Source organism: Pseudochaenichthys georgianus, chromosome 21 (assembly GCF_902827115.2).
Source record: "Pseudochaenichthys georgianus chromosome 21, fPseGeo1.2, whole genome shotgun sequence".
NCBI lineage: Eukaryota > Metazoa > Chordata > Actinopteri > Perciformes > Channichthyidae > Pseudochaenichthys > Pseudochaenichthys georgianus.
The window spans coordinates 25,864,387-25,888,119 of record NC_047523.1 but is presented as its reverse complement, the minus strand read 5'-3'; the positions used below and the strand labels follow the sequence as shown (position 1 = coordinate 25,888,119).

The 23,733-nt window shown below is 42.3% G+C and overlaps 1 protein-coding gene across 1 annotated transcript in view; it reads right to left on the bottom strand.

Annotated features, from left to right (window-relative positions):
* LOC117466333 (NALCN channel auxiliary factor 1) overlaps positions 1 to 23,727 on the bottom strand; it is a 116,225-nt gene extending 92,498 nt beyond the window's left edge. Inside the window, exon 1 of the mRNA XM_034109534.2 lies at positions 22,514 to 23,727. Within this exon, the coding sequence (XP_033965425.1) occupies positions 22,514 to 23,239 (726 nt within the window). The 5' untranslated portion in view covers positions 23,240 to 23,727. The remainder of the gene's footprint in view (positions 1 to 22,513) is intronic.
* Positions 23,728 to 23,733: the final 6 nt, after the last annotated feature.

Below are 23,733 nucleotides of genomic sequence, written 5' to 3'. Positions count from 1 at the left end.
TTCAGCTCAATGCTGCCATGATTAAATGCCATATCATGTTCCAAACCACATCAAGGATTATTTCTGAAGCAGTATGGAGCTCAAATGCTTTTTCTCTTGCGTGTTTACCACAAGGTGAGTTCCTTTTTTTCCTGCTTCTTACACATACTCTCTCCAGTACAGGTTAGCTCTGTGTGTTAGCAATGCTTGCTAATGTAAACAAAGACCATATTTCGTCCAAAACAGTCGGGCATTGTTTCTGATAGCAACGTTTCTGATAGTGCTGTGGGTCCGCATTGCCAATATGACGTCACATCAGACGCAAATCTGGATCAGCTCCGTTGTACCCCCGTTTTTAGAGATTTGGGTACGGAGGAAAAGAGAGTTTTATTTGTTGACGCTGCGTGAGTTCTCTGACACACCGGGGACACATATTTATGTATAAAATACATCAAAAAGTGCAATTTGCATGATCGGTCCCCTTTAAGTTAAATGCAGTAAGCATTTTAAAATGATGCATTTACATATATCAATCTCTTCAATTATATTCAACGCAAATCATGTTTGTTAGTTAGTTAGTTGGACCTTCAGGGAGCTCCATCCTTTGTGCAACCGATTCTCATCCCTTCAAAAGAGCACGGCCCCATTACATTGAAGCTACCGGAAGAGTGCTAAAAGGGGGATATGAAGGGGTACTGCTGTAAATCCTGCCATAAAGAGAAAGGATGGGAGACAACATTATCCAGCTACATGTAGAGCCTGCACTGGAGGATTAGGGCTACAGGGAGCGAGATAGTTAGAGGAGGAGGAAGTGGCACACAGGAGCAGCGATTGTGTGACGTGTAACCACCTTGATAAAAATGGAAAGAGGAACAGAAGGGAGAGTGTGTAGGATCCAGTGGGGAGACAATATCGCACCAAAACACATTCATGCCCTCAGGTTAGAGCAATGTAAACAAACACATAGAGTGGCGGTCTGGACACCAAAGAGCTTAATGTTATGTAAAGCTCATCCTACTGTCTACAGAATGACTGCTGTCTCAGAGCTGTGTGTGGGATTCTGGGCACGTGGTTCCTAAACACTGAGGAAAATTAAGTGTATGAAACAAACATTTTGACACATTCATTATTTTCAATAGTTAAAATTGAGTTCAATTGTGTTTTAGCACGTGTCTGTTTCTGTTAAAATTACATTTGGTGAGTACCTGTTGTTTTGTTTGTAGAAATATGATTGATAGGAAAATACAAAGATCTGTTTTATATAAAAGAAATACAGAAAGGTATTGTGTATGCATATTTCTGTCCTTGCATGCTTTTAAAATGTGACTATGGGGGCCATGCACATGCCTTTGTGTGTTTGCTTACAAAGAAGTGAGGTACAGCACAGTGTCACAGAGATGTAGGAGCAAGCGATAACAGTGTTGCAGTTCATCCTCAGTGCTTTTGAAAAGTCAATGACAGATGAATAATTTACACAGAATCAGTCAAGGGCTGTCAATGCCCAACATTGCAACATGACAGACAAACCAGGGCAGTACTAAAGCATCGTATCAGATATAAATTCACAGGTGGGAAAGAGATAGGAAGAAGAATGAAGCATGACAGTGGCAAAGTTAGAGCAAAAGGGTGAGGAAATTATGACAGTTGCAGTTGACAAATGGCAGATTGGCGCTAAGGACGAATGGACCAAAGGGTCTGAGAAAAAGAGGGAAACTTCAGCCGGTGGAAAACCCTGCTAACTCTTACACCATCCATCCACATCACACTCACACACGCCGCAAGCGAAAAACCATTACAAAGAGGTGCCGATAAGACCCTCATCATCAGGTCAAGCTCCCCTCCATTCCTCTTCTGTCTTGCTTTGTTCCTTTCCCATGTTCTGTCTGTTTTCATCAATAATCTCTCTCTCTCTCTTTCTCTCCATCCTCAAATAACTGTGACAGACGGGAGGAGGTAGGGGGCTGAGGATACTACTTGCTAGGTTCAGCCCACTCACAGAATCTGACCATGAAACTATAGGTATCTCATACTTTGTGCCTGTATCACGCTCCAGGAAAGGCTTCTCAGCGATGAGGTGGTTGCTAGGTGCCACCGAATAATGATGTGAATAATCAGCGTCTTTGGCTTCGTAATGAGGCCTGAGAGGAGGACAACACAAACTCATTTGCATCAGTTTGAATGGAGGCGTTTAGTGTAATATTGCTTACATTTATTTTGATAGGATTTTCTACCCCACCTGGGAAACCCTTTTTAGCAGAAAAAATACATCTTTAAAAGCAAAGTTTGAATCACTGATGAAAGGTTGTTAACCTCACTGTAACCTTCCAACATGCTGTGTTGTTAACAACCATGAAACAGTTCAATATTGTCTTCTACTATTTTCATTCAGGAATAAAACAATTAGACCATGATTGAAGTAAATTAGAGCTTAAAGCAAAGTCACATTTGTAACACTTGCATCAACAACCCCCCTGTCTTTTTACTTGCAAGTGTCACCACCAGTCAACTGAATACCAGGATGTTGCAGCTAGAGCTGAAACCATGTATTGATTATTTAATAGTCGATCGACAGAAAAAATAACTGGCAACTACTTGGCTAACGAATTGTCTTTTTTCAGTGATTTTTCTAGTAAAAATACTAAACAATCTCTGCTTCTCATTTTTTCAAAGAGAGATTTTTTTGCTGCTGTATTTGATCGTATTTGATGGCAAATGGAATATCTTAAGGCTTTGGTTTATGTTATAAAACAATGTATACACTGTACTGTAACCTTGGGATCAGGGAAATCATAATGTGCATTTTCTGAACCAAATATTTAATTGGTCATGTGACTTTATAGTACTCGGATTAATTTAGCATGAAAATAAATACATTTCATCCAATAACATACACATTTTCACAGTTTCAACAAAAAAAGGTATTTTCTTTCTTAGAGAGAGTTCAATAACACTGTGTGTGTACAGCTGATATAAAGCGTAGTTGGAAACAAAACACGTCCCTTGCTTTGTCCAAAGGTAAACAAACTACAAGCAGTTCAAAAATCTCAGTCAAAAGAAGTTTTAAACCTCTACAAGAATGTAAACACCCCTACCCTAAAATGTGCCACTGCTTTCCATGCTTTCAGTCTGTATGCTAAGCTAACTGTATCCTGGCTGCAGATTAAAACATATAAGTATTTTTGCACACAAAAGAGTTGTTAAAATTCTCATCAGATCACCTGGTAGAGCCCTTACTATCAAGGACATTTGCTACATGTCATCCCCTCGCTCTTCCTCTCCTTCCTCACCACAGTTCTATCAATTAAAGGCAAAAATCCAGAACATTTATCATTTAAAAATGAATTATCATCTAACTCTGTAAGAAAGCAAACAAGTGAACTTCCCAGACGATTTGACTCTACGTACTTATGGCACATTGCTGACGGAAAGGACTACAACATCCCTCTGTGCCATGCACTCAAGCATGTAAACATGCACCCCCCCCCCCTCTACATACACACTCATCCACTGACAGAAACACTAGTCTGATTAAAATTGAAAGGATTAGGTTGGAGCAGGTGCTCAAATGAAAACCCAGAGAAAATACAGTATGTCAAAGGATTTGACACGAGCTCCTCATGCTGCACATCACCGGGTATTTCCTCTAATCTAACCATTGATTTGTTCGTCTCTCTCCCCCCCTCTGTTTGCTTCTGTCACCTGATCGCTGGCAGCTTGTCTCCCGTGTGAGCTGTTGTTGGTTTTGCAACAGTATGTGTGAGTTTGTAATCATGAAACTGCATGTTCGTGTGTCAAAACTTCTCTCGCTCCTCTGCTCTCCCTGAATCAGGACGTACAGTGAGCGGCTGATTATGATGATGATTCAGTAATGTGAGAATGTCACCAGAGTCTGGGAACTGTGACTAGTATCCGTGTCTCTGTCAGTGATGCTCAGTCTGTAGTTTTCTCAGCACACTTCACTTTCGATAGAGCTTTTTTTGTTCTCAGTTCAACAAATGAAAACCCAGAGAAATCCAGATGTGATTCAATAAACTTGTGCAGTATATGCGTCTTCACCAGATTGCAATCTTGGGATTTGCTTGGCTTTCATTTCATTTCATTTCAAACTTTTATTTATACAGATAAATCCCATTGAGATCATTGATCTCTTTTTCAAGGGAGACCTGCTCAAGTAGTTCCACTTGAAACATAAATAGAACAACAAAAGGACATCATACAGCATCATTTACATAATTATCCACATAAACAGGTACCAATAGCTTCCGATTGAGTAGCATCCAACCGAGCTTTAAAAACATTTAGTGGCACCAGATTGTTCAGTTTCCATTTAATTTGCAGACTATTCCAAGACAGAGGAGCTGCGCATTTAAAAGCTGTCTTCCCTAAGACAGTCCTAGCAGTTGGCACATTTAATAAAACTACAGCATTCGATCTTAGGCAGTAGCCACTTACAATTTTCCGTGAGATCAGGGAGCAGATATAAGATGGAAGTTTCCCTAACATGGCTTTGTATATAAAAATGTACCAGTGACTGAGCCTCCGTACAGTTAGTGAAAGCAAACCGGCCCTTGCATACAGGGTACAGTGATGGGTTAATGCTTTACAGTTTGTCACAAATCTTAGTGCACTGTGATACGCAGCATCTAACTTGACCAGGCAATTGGCAGGTGCATTCATATACATCAAATCACCATAGTCCAGCACAGGTAAAAAGGTCACAGTGACTAGCCTTTTCCTGGCCTCAAGCGAGAAACAGGACTTGTTCCTGTAGAAGAAACCTAGCCTAACCCTCAGCTTTTTAAGCAGGTTATTGACATGAAGTTTAAAAGTGAGACAATCATCAAGCCAGATACCCAGGTATTTGTAACAGGTAACCACTTCAAGTTTTATTCCTTGCGTAGTTACAATATCTAAAACAGGCTCTGGTGTCTTTTTAGCTTTAGAAAAGAGCATTACCTTGGTTTTATCCACATTTAAAAGAAGCTTTAGTTCAGAGAGCTGAGTCTGAATAATGTTAAAAACAGCCTGTGATTTAACACCAGCCTCCTTAATGGAGGGACCTGCACAGTACATCACGGTATCATCCGCATACAAATGTAAAGTAGCTTCATCCACATTATCACCTAAACTGTTGATGTAGATGGAGAATAAAAGTGGACCTAAAACAGAACCTTGGGGAACACCATTTGCAATGTTCAACCACTCAGAAGACAGCCCATCAAAGTGAACACATTGGGACCTTTCAGAGAGGTAGTTCACAAACCACCCCACTGCATGGCTGGACATGCCTATACTGGCTAGCCTCTGCTTTAAGATGCGATGATCGACGGTGTCAAACGCTTTTGAAAGGTCAATAAATAGAGCTGCACAACTCTGTTTATTATCTAAAATACTTGCCACATCATTCACCACTTTCATTGTGGCAGTGATGGTGCTGTGTTGCTTTCTGAAGCCTGACTGATGTTTAGACAGGATGTCATTTGTACATAAAAACACCTTTACCTGTTCACTCACTAAGCATTCAAGAACCTTAACCAGAACTGACAACTTAGAGATTGGCCTATAGTTATTTAATAAGGTGGCCTCCCCTCCTTTCAGTAAAGGCAGGACATACGCTGACTTCCACAATTTTGGAATTGTGTTAGTGCTGAGGGAGAGGTTAAAAAGAGTAGTGAGAGGTGGAGCAATAAAATCTGCAGCTATCTTTAAAAAGAAAGGTTCTACGTTGTCCGGGCCAGCCGGTTTCTTAGGATCTAGCTTGGTTAAAGCTTCACGAACAACATCAACAGTAAAAGGGGTAAAACTAAAAGGGTTTTCCAACACACGTTTTTCAGAGTCACATACTGTAGTGTTCACAGAAGCAGAGTTAGTGACAGAATCAAATAGAGAACCACAGGACACAAAATGCTCATTAAAGCAATTGAGCATAGTAGCCCTGTCCGATATAGTGCCAGATGCTGTGGTAATGCACGGAGGTAGCTCATTACGGATATCGCCGGTGGATAACGATTTAATGGCTTTCCAAAAATGTCCAGGATTATTCAGATTCTTTGTGGTTACTGACAGATAGTACTTTGATTTAGCACTTTTGATTTGCGATGTGAAGCTATTCCTTAGCTGCCTAAAACACAGCCATTCTACCTCTGAGCCTGATTTCCTAGCCTTTGCCCAGGCCTTGTTTCTCTCATGAAGGAGACTGGACAGATTAGCAGAAAACCAAGGATTGTCTCGTCCCTTTACTCTAAATTTACGCAGCGGTGCATGTCTATCAATGATCTCCATAAAACCAAGATAAAAATAAGACCATGCGGTTTCCACATCAGCACACAGATCGATTTTACCCCAATCAAAATCAAACAGATCATGCACAAACCCTGCTCCACAAAATGTTTTTTGTCTCTCTTAATGATAATGCGAGGTTTAACCTTTTGGACCTTAGTGTCCCTAATTGTGGCTACAACACAGTGATCACTCAGATCATTTGCAAATACTCACATACTAACATTAGTTAAAATGAGATCAATTAGGGAGGATTAATTAGGGGACTTAATGTTAGAGCGAGTAGGACTGTCCACAATCTGAGTAACATTTAAAGAGATACAAAGGTTTTTAAAATCTTCTGACACTGCAGTTAACCAGTCCCAGTTAAAATCTCAAAGTAGCACTATTTCCTTGTAGTCTAGTTGTGATAAAATATTTGCTAGTGAAGACAAGGAGTCTTTGACAGCTGAGGGGGGTCTGTAACAACTCACTACCATGACCTGTTGACCCTTTGCCACTTCTATATTTATGGCTAAAAATTCAAATGGCTTACTGATTGATTTGGAAACTAATGTGGTTACACTGAACTTATTCTTAACATAAATAGCAACGCCACCACCTTTATTAGGCCGGTCGGTACGAAACACATTATAACCATTTAAGGCAATCTCAGAGGCCAAAATAGATTTGTTTAGCTATGTTTCTGATAAAACAATGACGTCAGCGTCAGTTGAGCTCGCCCAGATACGGACAAAATCTAGTTAACCTAACAGACTGCGCACATTCAAGTGGATGAAACCCAACCCAGACCTAGCTTTAAAATCAGCAGGAGTAGCGATCTGACTACTACTACAGGGCGGACCAGGGTTAGGTTGTACATTTCCTGACAGTAATAACAACAAAAAAACCAGGCATCTTTTCCTCTTAAACGACACACATACATTGTCATCTAATTTAGAAACACCGGAAAAGTCTGCGAGAGTGTGATTAGAGCTTAAGAACCAGTCCTGAAGAACCATCATCGCAGGAAAACAAAAAAGACACACATATTTTGTCGAGCAGATTGTCTGTTACAAGGAAACCGGTAATTGTTTGAGCAACACATCCGAACCTTTGCAGGGGATGCCCACTGCGGGTGGCAGAACAGACCTGAATCCAGTAGACTTCTCAGAATGACTAGAGATCTTCTCATAATCCAAAATAGTTAACAGGCACAGCAGCATCCCGATATGGGCCATTTTCCCAGACCAGCACACAGTATCCGCGATGTTCCTGGAGCAAAAACAGCACAGCAGCAAAGGACAGGCGAAAACAGCAGCGTGGAAGCGCTCCGGTCCCTCCGTGGTATCCCCGGGGTGAAAGCAGGCCTCTGCAACAGCAGCACACGCCCGGTGGAAGCAGGCCAAGCCCGAAGCGTGGATCCACTCCGTCTCTCCGCAACGACTCCGGGGTACAAACCTCTCCAGTACAGCCGTATTCTACAGGTGGGAGCAGGCCTCCGTAGATCGCAGATCGCAGATCGCAGATCGCAGGCAGCAACAGGTGGAGCCGCTCCGTCTCTTCGTGACGAGCAGGCCTCCGTAAATCGCAGATCGCATGCAGCAACAGGTGGAGCCGCTCCGTCTCTTCGCGACGTCTTCACAACGGGAGTAGGCCTCGGCAGATCGCAGACAACTAAAACTACTACTTGTATAAGCAGGGATGGCTAACATTTTGTAAGCAGGAGAGCTAGATGCTAACAGATGCCAGATGCTAACAGGTAGTGCGAGCCTGAAGAAATTGCGACTGCTTCACACAAATCAGGGACAGCACTACTCTGCATTGGAGGCAGGGGCGGACTGGCCATTGGGAATACCGGGAGTTTCCCCGGTGGGCCGGTGCTGTGTGTGGGCCGGAGGGCCACATAAAAAAAAAAAAAAAGTTTAAAAAAAAAAAAATGTTTGCCTAAATCCTACCGGCCCACATTTGTAAGTGTTCCGGCCACTCCCTTTTTTTTTTTGCTTAACTAAATCCTACCGGCCCACATTTGTAAGTGTTCCGGCCCAGCCCAGTGGGGTGTGGCCAGGGTTGGGTTGTAACGGAATACATGTAACGGCGTTACGTAATCAGAATACAAAAATCAAGTAACTGTATTCAGCTCGTGTTACATTTGAAAAACGAGTAATCTGATTACAGTTACTTTCGTAAACCTGAAGTGAATACATTTTGGATTACTTATTGGAATTATTGGTGGAAAGATTTCCTCACAACATGTAATATTCATTACTAAAGGTACAGCCGTGTCTGGTTTCTTGCTCAAGGGCACCACGGCAGGGCAGGAGGTGAACTGGGACCTCTCCAAGTAGAAGTCCACACTCCAAATAGGTCTGGTCGGGGACTTGAACCGGCGACCCTACGGATCACAGTCCAAGCCCCTACTGACTGCCATAGATTTAGTCCCTAATTTTGCTCTCAAAATGGACCAGATTGATGCATTTAACTTCAACATTTAAAAAAAAATGTTCCCGGGGGAGCTTGCCCCCGGACCCCCCTAGAGGAGGTGAGGTCCATCACCTGCCCACACCCCCTGTTAAATTGTCTCACCCACATTGAGGATGCTTCGTACGTCGCCAATGTTTTATTCCATGTGTCAAGTCAGGCAAATTGGGTCAAAATGTTATTGCATCAATTATCTGTTAACATTAAAATCACTAAATATATGCCGTAACTATTTTGCTCTAGGCAACTCAAGGGCTCAATGTGATTACTATATGAATAATTGTCCAAAATAACATTAAATGCATAGGGTTTTTTGTTAAGTAACATACTTTCGTCGCCGGCCGGCCGATACATGCCGCGCATTAAGTGGGCCTGTCTGTCAATTAATTCCCGGGCCACTTTTTCCCCCCAGTCCGCCCCTGATTGGAGGTAGTCGTAACATACCTGAAGCTATTGGCTACATTAGAAGGAGAATATATGCACATTAGTGGTGATGTCACAACATTAGCGGCGTTACTGAGCAACTAACAACTATCCGTGAACTACCACAAACACATGCATGAATAGCTTAGATCAGAGGTGCCCAGTACATTGACCGCGGTCGACCGCGGGGGCAATGCTGGTAGATCGCGAGTCATTCATAAAAAAAATATCCAGCTCCGTGAAAATAGACAAAGCAGGTTTTGATCCCTCTTCCCTTGGCCTCCCTGCCACTTAATTCAGGAGTTTACTTGATTGACAGAAAAAGCGACCTATCGCTTTCCAGTCTGTTAACCCAGAATGCAAAGCGATACAAAATCAGTCAAGTGCCGGGAAAACTCAAATTAAGTTAAAGAGACAAACAAGAGACAAACAACAAAATGAGTGCGGGACCGAGCAAAAAGCTAAAGACATACCACTTCCACCCAGAATGGGAGGAAGAATATTTTGTTGTGATGTCACATTCAAAGGTTATTTGCCTTATTTGTAAAGCAAGCGTCGCTCTGCCAAAGAAAGGTAACGTGGAGAGGCATTATCGGAGTGTTCACAAGGCATATGACAGCGACTTCCCTCCGAGTAGCGAGTTTAGAAAGAGAAAGGTCATGTATTATTGCTACACAAACATGATCTCGCAGTCTTAGTGTCGCCAACTCGTTTCTAATATGCAAAAAGACAAACAAATGCGTCTATGGTCGGTGTATTGTTGATCTTTCCAATCGAGACGAGTTCTATTTCGTATAAGGCTTCGCCCTCTAACGGCCCGTCCACACAGCGGCGTGCGTTGACGCTTGCCGGCGGGCGTGTCTGAAACTCGACCAACAACCAATCACATGAATCTCCCGCCCCTGACACACAAGCAGCGGTTTTATCGGCCAGAGCTTGTACTGGCATATGATTCAATTGGCTGACGCTTCTGCCGAGGCGTCAAAAGTTGAACATTGCTCAACTTTTCCAGCGAGCCACGCCAGCAACGCTCCACGTCGCTTCCCGCGATGCAGTTCGGCGAAAAGTGACGTCACCCCATTCAAAGTGAATGGTGAAGCGTCAACGCACGCCGCTGTGTGGAGGGGCCGTAAGGCTATCGCTCAGGGACGTGCACAGGTACGGGCTAATGTTGCCCGGGCAATGGCCCGTTTCCCCTTTTTGGCTGACCTGCCCCTCTAGAGAGAGAGGGTTTTTTTTTCTGTTGTGGTCGAATCAACATGATAAGCCACAATTAGTATTGTAGTGTCTCGCTGCGGGAAAACCATGAATGTATAATAAAACACACCAGCTTCATTTTTCTTCTACTACTTCTTCTTCTCCTTCTTACATGTAATTGCCCGTGACATTTTGAATAAAGAACTTGTTTCAGTGTGAACTCATTCCACAGTATGACCACAAAAGGGTTTTAAACCAGGTATACCTACGTTTTTATTATTTATGTTCTATATCGCTAAGTGTGTGATTACACATGATACGTATTATAGCCTATATATTGTTGAACTTTCCTGTCGGCTCCCAGACCGTGGTCGAGGAAACAGACTCACTTTGAGGCGAGCTCTTCTTGGGAGGTCATTGCATTTATTTTGCTCTTCTGTTTCACAAGATACATCACAGACCTATGCTTTTTCCTGCTGCCTCGTTTCATTTCCAGAAAACATACACCGCTCGCTCACTCTCGCTCTACCATACCCACACCCACATGCACGCACCACACCCCTCTCTTAAACATCCATGGTAAGCTCCCTCAATGGGCCGCTCGCTCTCTTCTCTTGATCAACCTCTCACAGGAGAACACTTCACTGCCCCGCTTCATTGTAGGATTTCTGCCATGTCTCTACTTTAGTTTGACCATCTCTGTTATTAAGTTACAATGCACAGCAGTTACAATGGTCAAACTACATTGAATTGTCCCCATTTTTTCTTTAGTTACTAACATTAGATATTTTAATGAGATTATGGACCGCAAAACAAAAAATGTCCCTGGTTTTCATTTTAAAAATCAAGTCACCGAATGCAAGTAGTCGCCTTAGCTTATTTTGTTATGAGATGATGATGTGAATTACTGTTCAAATTAGTTAATGTAATAATCGTTTTGGTCTTGTTTTTTTCGGGGGGATGCCCTTTTTCCAGTTTAGAGCAATAGCCCCTCCAAATGTCTGTGCACGTCCCTGCTATCGCTATTGGGTAATCCCACTGCACGTGTGCAGCGGGATTACCCAATAGCGATAGCCTTTTCGGGCTGCGCCTATACACATAGAAACTGGGTTACAGTACATAACCTCAGATCTCTCTCCCCCGTCTGTGTGCGAGGGGGCGGGGCAGTTTACACACACACAGCTGCTACATGCAGCAACACACGGCGGGGATGGCGGAGAGAAACGCTCCAAGGTGTGGTTAAATGTTACCCATCTTGAAGTGGACAATGCTCGTTGCCAAGAGTGTTTAGCATGTAAGGGCGGTAACACGAGCAATTTGTCTAAACATTTAGCAAAAGTGCTCCACATTCAGACGGAGAAATGCACCGGGTTCGACTGTTTCTAGTAGCTCTGTAGCCCCATCCACGAGTAACGTTTCCACGTCAGGTGTTATGTATGCTAGCAGCAACACACGGAGTTAACTACATTATACAGACATGGGTTAATGATTAGAGGTAACAGAGTTATTTAGTTTGTTAAAGTTTCAGCTATTCTGTTTACAGTTCTGTCATCAGATTATTTAATACGATTTGTTAAAACACTGTTTCTTTTAATGTGAAATATTATTTATTTAATTTAAATAAAAAGCAATGTTAGTTTTGTAAACAATTTGTTAAAGGTGGGGTAGGTAAGTTTCAGAAACCGGCTCGAGTGCACTACAATTTGAAAGTACACAGCCGAAAAGAATCCGCCCCTTCCTTCAGACTTCCTCAGAGCATCTCCTCCAACACACATGAACGCGCACATGACGTCAGCAGACTGGTGAAAGTGGCCGCCTGTTGCTGGCGAGTCATTGAAGTACTGCTGCAATGCACGCCCAATGAGAGCTATACATTTGTGCATGCACGAGATGGAAGGCTGACAGACAGGGCGGCAATCCAATCCGTTTAGCCGGTTGTACTTTTTACAGTATTACGGCTTCCACAGATGAAATTTGTTTATGGATTTTTTGTCAAAGCACTTAAGATATTCATTGCTATCGGGATGTTAAGAGCATTCCATGGAATATAACAAAAAGTGTATCTCAAGCCGGTTTCTGAAACTTACCTACCGCACCTTTAAGTTAATTTAATATGTAGTATTTTGTAATCAAGTATTCATCTTTATTGTCTTCATTGTTAGTTTCCACATGCCTAAAACAACCTCAAGCTAAATCTAAAAGTTGATGGCTAAATAAGAGCGTTTGAGAAATTGTGCAAGGCATACAGTAATAGTCTGAATAGTCGATTAATCGTTTCATTAATCGATAGATTAATCAATTATCAAATTAGTCGTTTGTGCAGCCCTATTGTTGTTATCCCATGTATAAATAAAACGTGTTATTCAGCAACCTTTGCAATTTGGGATATTATGACATTATGACTTCTGTATAACCTAATCCTGCTTTCTTGCTGTTGCCAATTTCAGTGTAACGTCAGTGTCACCTCAGCTGTCATTATAGGGGATGTGCTCTGTACGTAGCTTCTTAACAGGCTACTTACTGATGTAGCTACACTTGGGAGGACAAGTGATTATCTTTCTGTCTTGGATAAACTGAGTCATTGTTACTTTTTTCACTATCTGGCTAGAATGCTGATTTTGATGTTCTTTGGTTGCATTGCCACTTTTTCAAATGAAATAGCTTTATAATCCTCCAGAGATTCATAGAGTGGATGAATGTGCCGAGGGGTCTGAGTTCAGATAAGTTCTGTAGGGTTTAACAAACATATGAATTCCCCTACTTACCTCCACTAAAATCAATGAGGTTTAAACTTCCCAAACTATACCACTTTACATCAAATGCTTACGGTTAAGGTCAGGGTTGAGATTTAGAGTAGATGCAGAGGATTTGTAAACAGCCTGAGAGGAGTGCTGCCTCAGAGTACCATTTTATTTGTGTATGTTAGCAGGAATTGGTTGGAAATGTGATCAAATAGGCCCGTTCAAGATGAAGCCTTGTTGCTGGGGGAGGTGACAAAAAGCTATAGTCACAAACACATGTATCAGATCCTCATGAAGAAATACAAAATTAAATTCTCAACTGTTTAGCTTTTGCTCAATCACCAAGGATTCTGATGTTTTGGGTGATACCATAGGTACAAAATAAGTACTCCACAGTTTTGAGTGTGTTATGCTAGTAGCAGCCATGTCAAACCACTGGCCTTAAGTAGATATGAGGAGTGGGCTATGGTGTCTTCTTTATTTTAACTCACTTAATGAAATGTATTCGATTTTCCGTAAGTTCCTTTTGGAGCTACAAAAGACGTTATAGATTTTGTTCACACATGCAATAGTAATCCTCATGACCTGTAAGCATACAACTCATTCATTTAACTATTTTACAGAGAAGTTTATTGTGAAGATCCTGACATTTTAAGGGGACTCATAATTCAGGTGTCTTTATCTCTAGGAGAGATTTTAAATAAAATGCGATGTGATGTGCCTTTCAATTAATCATCCAATATAAATGACACCATCTAACAGCATTAAAAAAAAAAGCAAATAATCCCACTCACTGCTTTATAAACACCTTCATTAAAGTTCTGATTCAATTATTTCCATTCTTATCAATGACTTATACCATTGAAAGGCACATATATCTTCCTTTCAAATGAAAAAGTCAGTCTACATATCACTGTCTTGTGGACACACACCAACATGTGCATCTCAACGCAAAGGACAGCTTGAGAACATAAATGTAAAATAGTGCTGGACTGTTGTGGCAGCACTTGTGCATCTCTCCACACATTATTATATTTGTCAAGCTTCCTTTTGTTTGCTGGATAAAACTGAAGTGGCAGATATATCTGCATCCCGGACACATTTCATAATCTGTTGCCCAGACACACCTGTTATTCTCCAAAGCAATCTCATAAAGATGCTGACTATTTCAGATAATTATGGGCTGAAATCATAATTAGCTTAAGAAATGCCTATTGTTTTCAAACGCATTCTGTATGGATATCAATAGCAGCCATTCCGCTCTCTCTAGTCACTTGTCTCTTTTCACTTTGTCACAGAAAATCAAACATAACACTTCACCCACTCGTCAAATCATTCAACTAAGCACACCAGTGAGACAGAGGAGAGAAGAGACAGCTAGCAAGTGTGCATTTGTAAAAGATGTGCTTATGCTATCAATCGGATTGAATTGGATGCATTTTAAGAAATCCTTTCAACTTTGATCTAATTATGAGTGGAGCTGCTCTAACTCACAGGCGCATGGACAAGCATGTACTTTTTACTTTGACTTTTAAGCTGGCCTTAAAGGTGCCCACGCACTAGGCAATCAGACAAGTCCTCATTGTAACCTGAATGAGGGACATTGCTTCTTTTTTTTAGAGTAACTGCCTGAAGGAAGGAGTGTGGAACATATATTGAGAGAAGGAAATGGGTGTGGATGTGTTGATAGGAGCTGAGGCCCTAGGCAGGAAGGAGGAGGGAGCTGTATGTTCTCATTGTGCTGCGTAGACGGGGAATAGAGTCCGACGAGGAGGCGTTTCCATGGGAGTGCTGTGTTCTTCTCGAACAGACGCATTCCCTTATCTCCTGCCTGGGGAGAAACAAACACTGGCAGCTCATATGAAGGGGAGTTTCCCTGGATCTATTTGGGCTGCGTAGAGAAGCAACAGAGCCCTAATTGAATTTGACAGAGAGAGAGAAAAGTGCAGGACTTGCAGTTGGGCAATGTTGTATGTGTTGATAGCAGCACAATCTGTACTTAATGTGCTGTGTGCTACTTTATTAAAAGCTGTCGGTTTAAACAAATGTGAAGTTTAGCTAAACATCTGATGGAATTAAAGCAAAATCTGCTTACAGAAACATCAGCTGGGCCAGCATGATCGTTTTTCAGCCATGCAGTGGAACTCTAGGGGTCACATTGGGAAGATGGCCATTTCATCTTGTACAATCGACATACATCATTTATGGCTCCTATTGACTCTTACCAAGTTATGGTTCAGAGTGAATTTTCTGATAGACTAGGCAAGGCAAGTTTATTTATATAGCACTTTCCAACACAAGGCAATTCAAAGTGCTTTACAAAAAATGAAAGACATTAAGAAAATGGCATTTAAAATTAGTCATTAAAAATAAAAGCTAATAAAATAAACATTAAAAGAAAAAATACATGGATAAAAGTTACAGTGCAGTCTAAGATGTTAATAGTTCAATTAAAAGCAGCGGCAAAAAGAAAAGTCTTCAGCCTGGATTTAAAAGTAGTAAGAGTTGCAGCGGACCTGCAGGTTTCTGGGAGTTTGTTCCAGATATTTGGAGCATAATAACTGAACGCTGCTTTACCATGTTTAGTTCTGACTCTGGGGACAGAAAGCTGACCAGTCCCTGAAGACCTGAGAGATCTGGATGGTTCATAATTTAGCAGGAGGTCAGTAATGTATTTTGGGCCTAAACCATACAGTGCTTTATAAACCAGCAGCAGCATTTTGAAATATATTCTTTGACACACAGGAAGCCAGTGTAAAGACTTCAGAACTGGAGTGATGTGATCCATTTTCTTAGTGTTAGTGAGGACTCGAGCAGCGGCGTTCTGAATCAGCTGCAGCTTTCTAATAGATTTTTTTAGTGAGACCTGTAAATACACCATTACAGTAGTCGAGTCTACTGAAGATAAAAGCATGGACAAGTTTTTCCAAATCCTGCTGTGACATTAGTCTTTTAATCCTAGATATGTTCTTTAGGTGATAGTAGGCTGATTTAGTAACTGTTTTAATGTGACTGTTGAAACTCAGGTCAGAGTCCATGACTACACCGAGATTTCTGGCTTTATCTGTTGTTTTGAAAATTGCAGACTGAAGCTCAGCGCTAACTTTTATACGTTCTGCCTTGGCTCCAAAAACCATTACCTCAGTTTTATCTTTGTTTAATTGGAGAAAGTTCTGACACATCCAGTCATTGATTTGTTCAATGCACTTACTCAGTGTTTGAATTGGAACATAAGGCGCATTCACACTGCGGTACTTTTCCCACACAGATTCATGCGATCTTAGTTCATGAGAACTCTTTTATCGCGTTCACACCAAAAAGAGCCGGTACTAAAATGAGTTCAGGAGAACCTTTTTACCCCCTTTCGAGCGGCTCTTTTTTGAGAAAAGAGCTATATTTCTAATTGGCTGGGTGGATTGCAAACCACGCCCTGTAAAACTCCCAAAAAGTGTTTTGAAGCCGCCATTTTATTATCCTCGCATTAGCATTATTAGCATTAGCATTAGCCCAGCGCAGAAACGCAGAGAGACTAACTTATGGCAACACAAAATAAAACATGGGAGAGGTGGAGATGAGGAGGTGTCGGCGTTCTGGCGATTTACTCGGAAGGCTTCAGTTGAAGCTGCTGGGACTCCAGTTAGTTGTTTTTGTTTTTGGTAATGATGTCAGAGAAGAACGATTGTCGTGCGTTTTTCAATTCCAAATTATAAAGGCCAAGTCTCTCTTTATAGATTTCAAAGTGAACCTGGAGATTTGTTTTTCGCCACCTGCGTTCAGCTTTTCGACATTCTCTTTTTTCTGTTTTCACGGTCATGGCCTTTCTCCATGGAGATATTTTCTTGCCAGACACTTCCTTTACCTTAATTGGAGCAATGGCATCTATAACATTTTTCATTTTTGAATTAAAATGATCTACTAGCTCATTTACTGAGATGTTAGCAGGGGCAAGTGTGGAAGAAAAATTCTGAGTAAACATTTCCCTAGTATTTTCAGTTAAATATCGCTTTGTGGTTACCTCTTTTTGAACATTTTTGTGAACAGAAATAGAGCTCTCAAAGAAAACACGGGAATGATCAGAGAGTGCAACATCAGTCACCACAACCTTAGAGATATTCAGACCCTTTAAGATAATTAAGTCCAGAGTGTGCCCCTTATTGTGCGTGGGCTCCGTCTTTTCTAACCAAAAGAATCTTCACTTCTTTAGTAACTGGTCTGGAAATGCAATTGGATCTCACAATATTAACTTTTACGCCAACGTGGATAACGGCTCAGAAATAGATTAAACCTCTGCAATACATATAAATATACATTCGGACGATGTCAATCTGTTATGTAATGTATGATTGTGAGTCCCAGAACATGTTACTAAAGCTGCCTTCACATGATCAGTGGAAACACTACTGACTGTATCGCAGGGTTTCTATGGAGAGAGCCGTGCAGCTCGACTAGGCGGAAGCACAATTCTGGGCATTGCACACCACTCAAAATTGTCACAGAGCGCTGTGCTTAAAGTTAAATTATTTAAACTTTGACCTCGATAGCCACTGACCTTTCGAAGCGCAACACGTGAGATAACAGCAGTCTGCCACAGGCCAGCTAGTGAGGTAATTATAGAAAGAAAACTGTTTTCAGTGCAAGGCTCTATGCATTACCTCGGGGTGAGCAAGAGCAAAACAGCTTTACAGTTTCAATCCCATCACTTTCAATATCCTCTTTTTAAAGAAACTGCTGTAGAAATTGATACACATTCATGTCTCCTTCAGACGAATTATAATAAGTTAAGTGAATTATAATACTTTTTGTATCTAGAGGATCATCAAGTCAACAGTTCTATTTGTCACAATCTTTGTCTTATGATCAAATAGCAAAAGCAATGATATTCCCATCATATTCAAAATTGCTAACATGGCCAAAAGCATCACTAAATAAAAACCTGTCATTGCTGATATTCATATTTAGTCCATCTGTGTCTCAGTTCGGCCTCACAAACACGCTAACATGACTGTAAACTATTACAACGACTATCTATTTAAGGTTGTTTATACACTTTTATTTACCTTTTGCTATTTTATTTAATTAAATGGAGAACATAATCAGCCTGTCCTTACCGTAGAGTAAGTGTAAACAAATTAAACAGGAACTGAAAAGTCTTGTAGAAATAGAAAGAAATGTGTTGAATAAATGGAGGGCAATTGAGGCTGAGTGAGGGAACACACAGTGGGTTTGGTGTGGACAGACCTGTAATTCATGGGAAGGAAAGGGCCTTAACCTAGATAAGTATCTTTCACCCAAGCAGAAAAAGAGAGCTCAACGGCCACATAATTCTGAAGAGAGAGGGGGATAGAAACAGAGGGCTCTTACAGGATGTTAGTCTGTTCTGTAAGGACGAGGGTAAGAGGGGTGGAGGTGACGTAGAGGCTGAAGCTGGACATGTGTGATGTGTGATGATGGTCCTTGGAGCTTTGACACAGATGGGAGGAAGACAAAGAGGGAATGATGTGAAAGAAAGAGAGAGACAATGACAGAAAGATGGATAAAGGAGATCAACATGTTGAGACGGAGCCCTGGAGACACAGCCACCAGAGAAGCAGAGAATGATGGGAGTGCAAATTAAATTACACCGGAAGGGACAGTCAGGTCTGGACCTGCAGGAAACACGGCACATGGGACTGAGTGTGTGTGTGTGTGTGTGTGTGTGTGTGTGTGTGTGTGTGTGTGTGTGTGTGTGTGTGTGTGTGTGTGTGTGTGTGTGTGTGTGTGTGTGTGTGTGTGTGTGTGTGTGTGTGTGTGTGTGTGTGTGTGTGTGTGTGTGTGTGTGTGTGTGTGTGTGTGTGTGTGTGTGTGTGTGTGTGTGTGTGTGTGTGTGTGTGTGTGTGTGTGTGTGTGTGTGTGTGTGTGTGTGTGTGTGTGTGTGTGTGTGTGTGTGTGATATAAACAAGTACATACAGAAATCAAAAGGTGTAAGGAACACAAGAAGGAAAGAGTAAAGAAAGAAAATGACAGGTAGGAGAAAAAAGGATACATCATAACAATCATTCTATACACGGTGACTACACCCAACTATCTGCATAGTGCATACATGACTCCACTTCACATCAGACAGTTGTACTTGTCATAGCAGGAAAAGAACAGGTGTTATATATATATATAAAAAATGACTCTGTGTTATTCAAGTGACGCAGTAAGTCATGATAGTGGGACAGTGAGACAGCATTCACGATGTCAGGACGTAGAAACCGGAGAAGTTAAATGGGATGTATTTGTTGAAACCTGTGCTTTTCCTTCTGTGGCGAAATCAATTTGGTTGGAAAGCCTATCAAAGTATCTTGTTTAGATTTCAAGTTAACAGAAAAGTGGTGGAAAAGGTCTGTGGCTGATAAATTAGCTAAGTTGGCGTGCTCTTTAGAAACACGTTTAGGCCCTCAGCTACAGGGTTGAAGGTTTAAAGGTTAAGTCATTTCCTAAAACATCAGGCCACTGAAGCTCTTATTAATACAAAAGTAAATCGTGCATCTGTTGGGGACTATTTTCAGCAACGGATTAATACACGTTTTGAAGCACTATTCACAACAGCAGGATGGGGAATGTGGATTGACTCTATCTACTGTGCTAATTTTCATTGAATTGGAGAAACATGTCACCCAGTGCAACCGTGTGGCTCACGCGGTTGCACTGGGTGACACGTGGTGTGTTTCGAATAGTTTTTGGGGAAACGATGGAGCTGTATGGCACACAGGACTAGCATCTGCCCAATCTGTACCGTGCATGTGGAGATAAAAACATGTGTTGTTGTTTTGGCATATACTTTAGCTGCTAAATGATATAATAAGGTTGTACCAGATTGGTTCATAGACGTGAATACTTGCCAATAGCCTATCACGCATTTTAGACTTGATCAGAAGCATCAAGGATACTTGTAATGGTATTGGAACAACTTTAGACAATATCTGCTGATATTTTTGCCCTAACAGTTTTCAATGCAACGTAAATGCTGTGACACCTACTTCGCATTTGAAGATATTTTCAGTTATTCCTTCACATCTTTTTCATCTAACTGCTTCTCTATCTTCCTTTTCCTTTAACTGTTTAGACATTGCAAAAACACATCCACAGCATTCATAAACAATGTGATGACACAGTTTCAATCAATATTTGGAAGAAGCCTTCGGAGGATGTTTAAAATGTGAATGAGGAAGTGGAGAGGTCTGAGATGAGAGAAATAAGACAGTAAAGAGTGCATAGCAATAGTTATTGTCTCTTTCTACTGTCTTGTTATTGTCCAGCAGAGTCGGTCTTAAAGAAGCAGGGTTATGTGATGCAGGCCTGGGGTACTGTTCTCTCACTAAGGTCACAGGAACACTGGAGCAGATTAGCAATTCAGATTGAGCTAAAGGGGCTAAAATGCTGCTGTAGCCCTGCCTGAGTCTGATTATATTAGCAAAGAGTAGGAGTGCAAATGCATACTAGTGATTAGCTAGCATAAGAGGAAAGTGTGTATATACGTTCATCGGAAAAATATTCATGCACATACACATAGCACATACATATATGCATGCACACATGTCTAACAATAAGCTATGACTCACAATTATCGAACATACAAGCAGCACATGATTCCATTGTGAAGGTTTATCCTCGGTATCCTCCCACTAACTGGCCTTCCTCACACACACACACACACACACACACACACACACACACACACACACACACACACACACACACACACACACACACGGATTACCAGCACTCACAGCCCAGCACCCTGACCATCTGCCCTTGTACAACATCCATCTTGTAAAAATGGGTTTGGGTTGCAGGATCATTATGAGGGCAGTTTTAAATGGAAGATTTCCTGCTTGCCTAGGTGCGTCCCTTGACCTGTTATAGTGCTCTTGTGGTGATATTGCAGCATCCCTGGCTTTTTGACCTTTTGTATAACAGCTGTCATTATGATAATAGAAAACCTTAATGTTAAGGACAAGAAAAGTGGTTATGCTAAGTATCAAACAAACCTGTATTTTACAGTACAGCTGTAAAGTTGATCTGCCAAGCATAAATACAACTACACAGAATACACAGTACTTGCAGTATAAGCATGCATGTTACAGCAGGAGCAGCACAAGCTAGACTAACATAATATTGTGTCCTTGCCAGGCCAAACTAAAGTATTACCATTATCGCATTCCATACTTTTTATTGATTATGAGAGGTTCACACACCATACACAAACTCATGACAAAAGTGGTTGCTCTGTTCAATACATTAGGTTGGTCATGGTCTCTGTCCAGCAAAGTACACAATACTGTATAACCCAACAGACTAATTGAAACAATGGACATAGTTCATATGTAAGTCCACAGCTAAAGAAACATGCAAGTCCTCCTAAAAGGCCTTTTCCTGGGCCTTCTTTCAGCACCATGGACAGTGGTCACAGAGGGATGTGCAGCTGTCTCTGAAGAAAACAGCCTCTGCAACAGTCCAGTGCACAACAAATGAAGCAGATTGAAGAGTAATTCAACCAGTGTATCCCCACCATGTCACTATCTACAGGTACATTTTCTTTATTTAACACTGCTGAGCCTTGATGCTTTGAGCTACACACATACAAGTGTTAGTCTGTCGATGATGTAGACCTGGATTTGTTGTGGTCATGCTCAACATGTACTCCACAGCCTGAGATATGTGCTATCTAAGGCTGCCATGTTATTGAATCAACAAGCAAACTGGGGACAATACAAAGCCTGGATTATGTGCAGAAATCACTCGTGTGCTATTAACGATATTGAAATGAGCACCACTCAACAGCCCTCTCTCTCCTCATCTCAAAGAGCTGTGGTGCAAGCCCTTGCTCAAAATATCAAACGTCACTTCCACATTTTATAAAGTGTTCTAGAAAATGTAACTCATTCCGAGAAAGAAAAACAATTATAAGATTCAGATTCTGCTGCTCTGTCCTCTAGCCTCCATACCATTGTCATGTGGTGCAAGTGTTGCTGTCATTTAGCCTGACACTCACATTCCAAATGATGCAAGAAAGACACTGGTAGGTAGCCTACTGGTAGATCTCTAAAAAACTAATGGCAACATACTGACAGATATACCCAACGGTTGCCATGGCGACTGCGAACCAGCCCCCTAGATGTGGTGTTTGTGTGATGTTTGGTGTGTGTGTGTGTGTGTGTGTGTGTGTGTGTGTGTGTGTGTGTGTGTGTGTGTGTGTGTGTGTGTGTGTGTGTGTGTGTGTGTGTGTGTGTGTGTGTGTGTGTGTGTGTGTGTGTGTGTGTGTGTGTGTGTGTGTGTGTGTGTGTGTGTGTGTGTGTGTGTGTGTGTGTGTGTGTGTGTGTGTGTGTGTGTGTGTGTGTGTGTGTGTGTGTGTGTGTGTGTGTGTGTGTGTGTGTGTGTGTGTGTGTGTGTGTGTGGCCTCGACCTACCTTGCATTCCTCCATGCACGTCCTGACAGAGTATGCATCCGTCTCGTATTTCTCAACCAGCAGCTCAAACTCCCGGTAGTTCTCCTCTGCTTGCTGGTCAAGAAGCTGATAAGCACGAACACACTTGCTGCATCCCAGCACATCCTGCCCCATATCCAAGGAGCAATTCAAATCGTCCGGACTCGTAAACCCGTGAAACAAATCCAAAAGTGAGTAGGAATTACAAAAAGAAAGGTACAAATCGCTCAGATTCACATTCGAAAACTGTGTCCCCTTTTCCCCTCCAACGGAGAGGCCCAGGCACACGGTCTCCGCGTCCGTGAAAGTAAAGCACTCTTTGGACCAGCTGTCTGGATGACAGGTGTCCATTCGCCACAGAGGTTTGGTAGAATTCCCTAGAAAAATAACATCTTGCTCTCTGGCGAGACGGTCGGGGTCAGGTGATGTTGGGATATGGTGTCGGTGGAGGGAGTTTGGGTACTCGCCCATGTCCGTAATTGCAAGCCCCTCTTCCGACCGCTTGTCTCGGGTTCGCGTGAGTTTCGCCTCGGCGCAGAACCACAAGTGATCAGAGAGCAGGACGGTGATGAAGAGCAGAGAGGCCAGCGACAGTCGCCATCTCTGGGCCCGCTCAGACTCGGTAAATGGCTTCTCGTTCTCTCGGGGTGCAAACCAGTATTTTAAGCCCTCATCATGCTGCCGACGCATCCAAGCACCCCTGGTCATATTTTAGGAAAGTGCTGCCCTGGCCGACTCCACCGCGGGGGCTGCTCTGCCACAATACTCATTGACTTGGGGGAGACGGACTCCGGTTGGTTCTCCTCTGTAGCGGTGGGGTACCGTGCCTCTGCCGGTCCAGGGCGCTCCTCTATCGCGCCCGCAGCAATCGGTGTTATTCCGATCCAATTAGCGCGCCCGCACAGATTAAGCTTCGCGCTGCCGCATCCCGGTTCTCCATGGCTCTCCGGGGGGAAACGGCGTCCTCTTTGACCGCATGCCCCCCTCTCCCTACCGTCCCTCCCCGGGTGTGTTGTCTTTTAGGGGACACAGTGAGACCAGCTGTTGCGAGCCTCTCGGTACTGATGCTGCGCGTGTGTCGCCGTTCGGTTTTCAGATTGACTTAAAGGAGAGCAGAGAGCCCTGTCGATGCACGCACTCTGTCCGGTACCTGGGCGGAACGCTTAGAATCCTTTCTCCCGTTGGCCATTGTCATCTTGGAC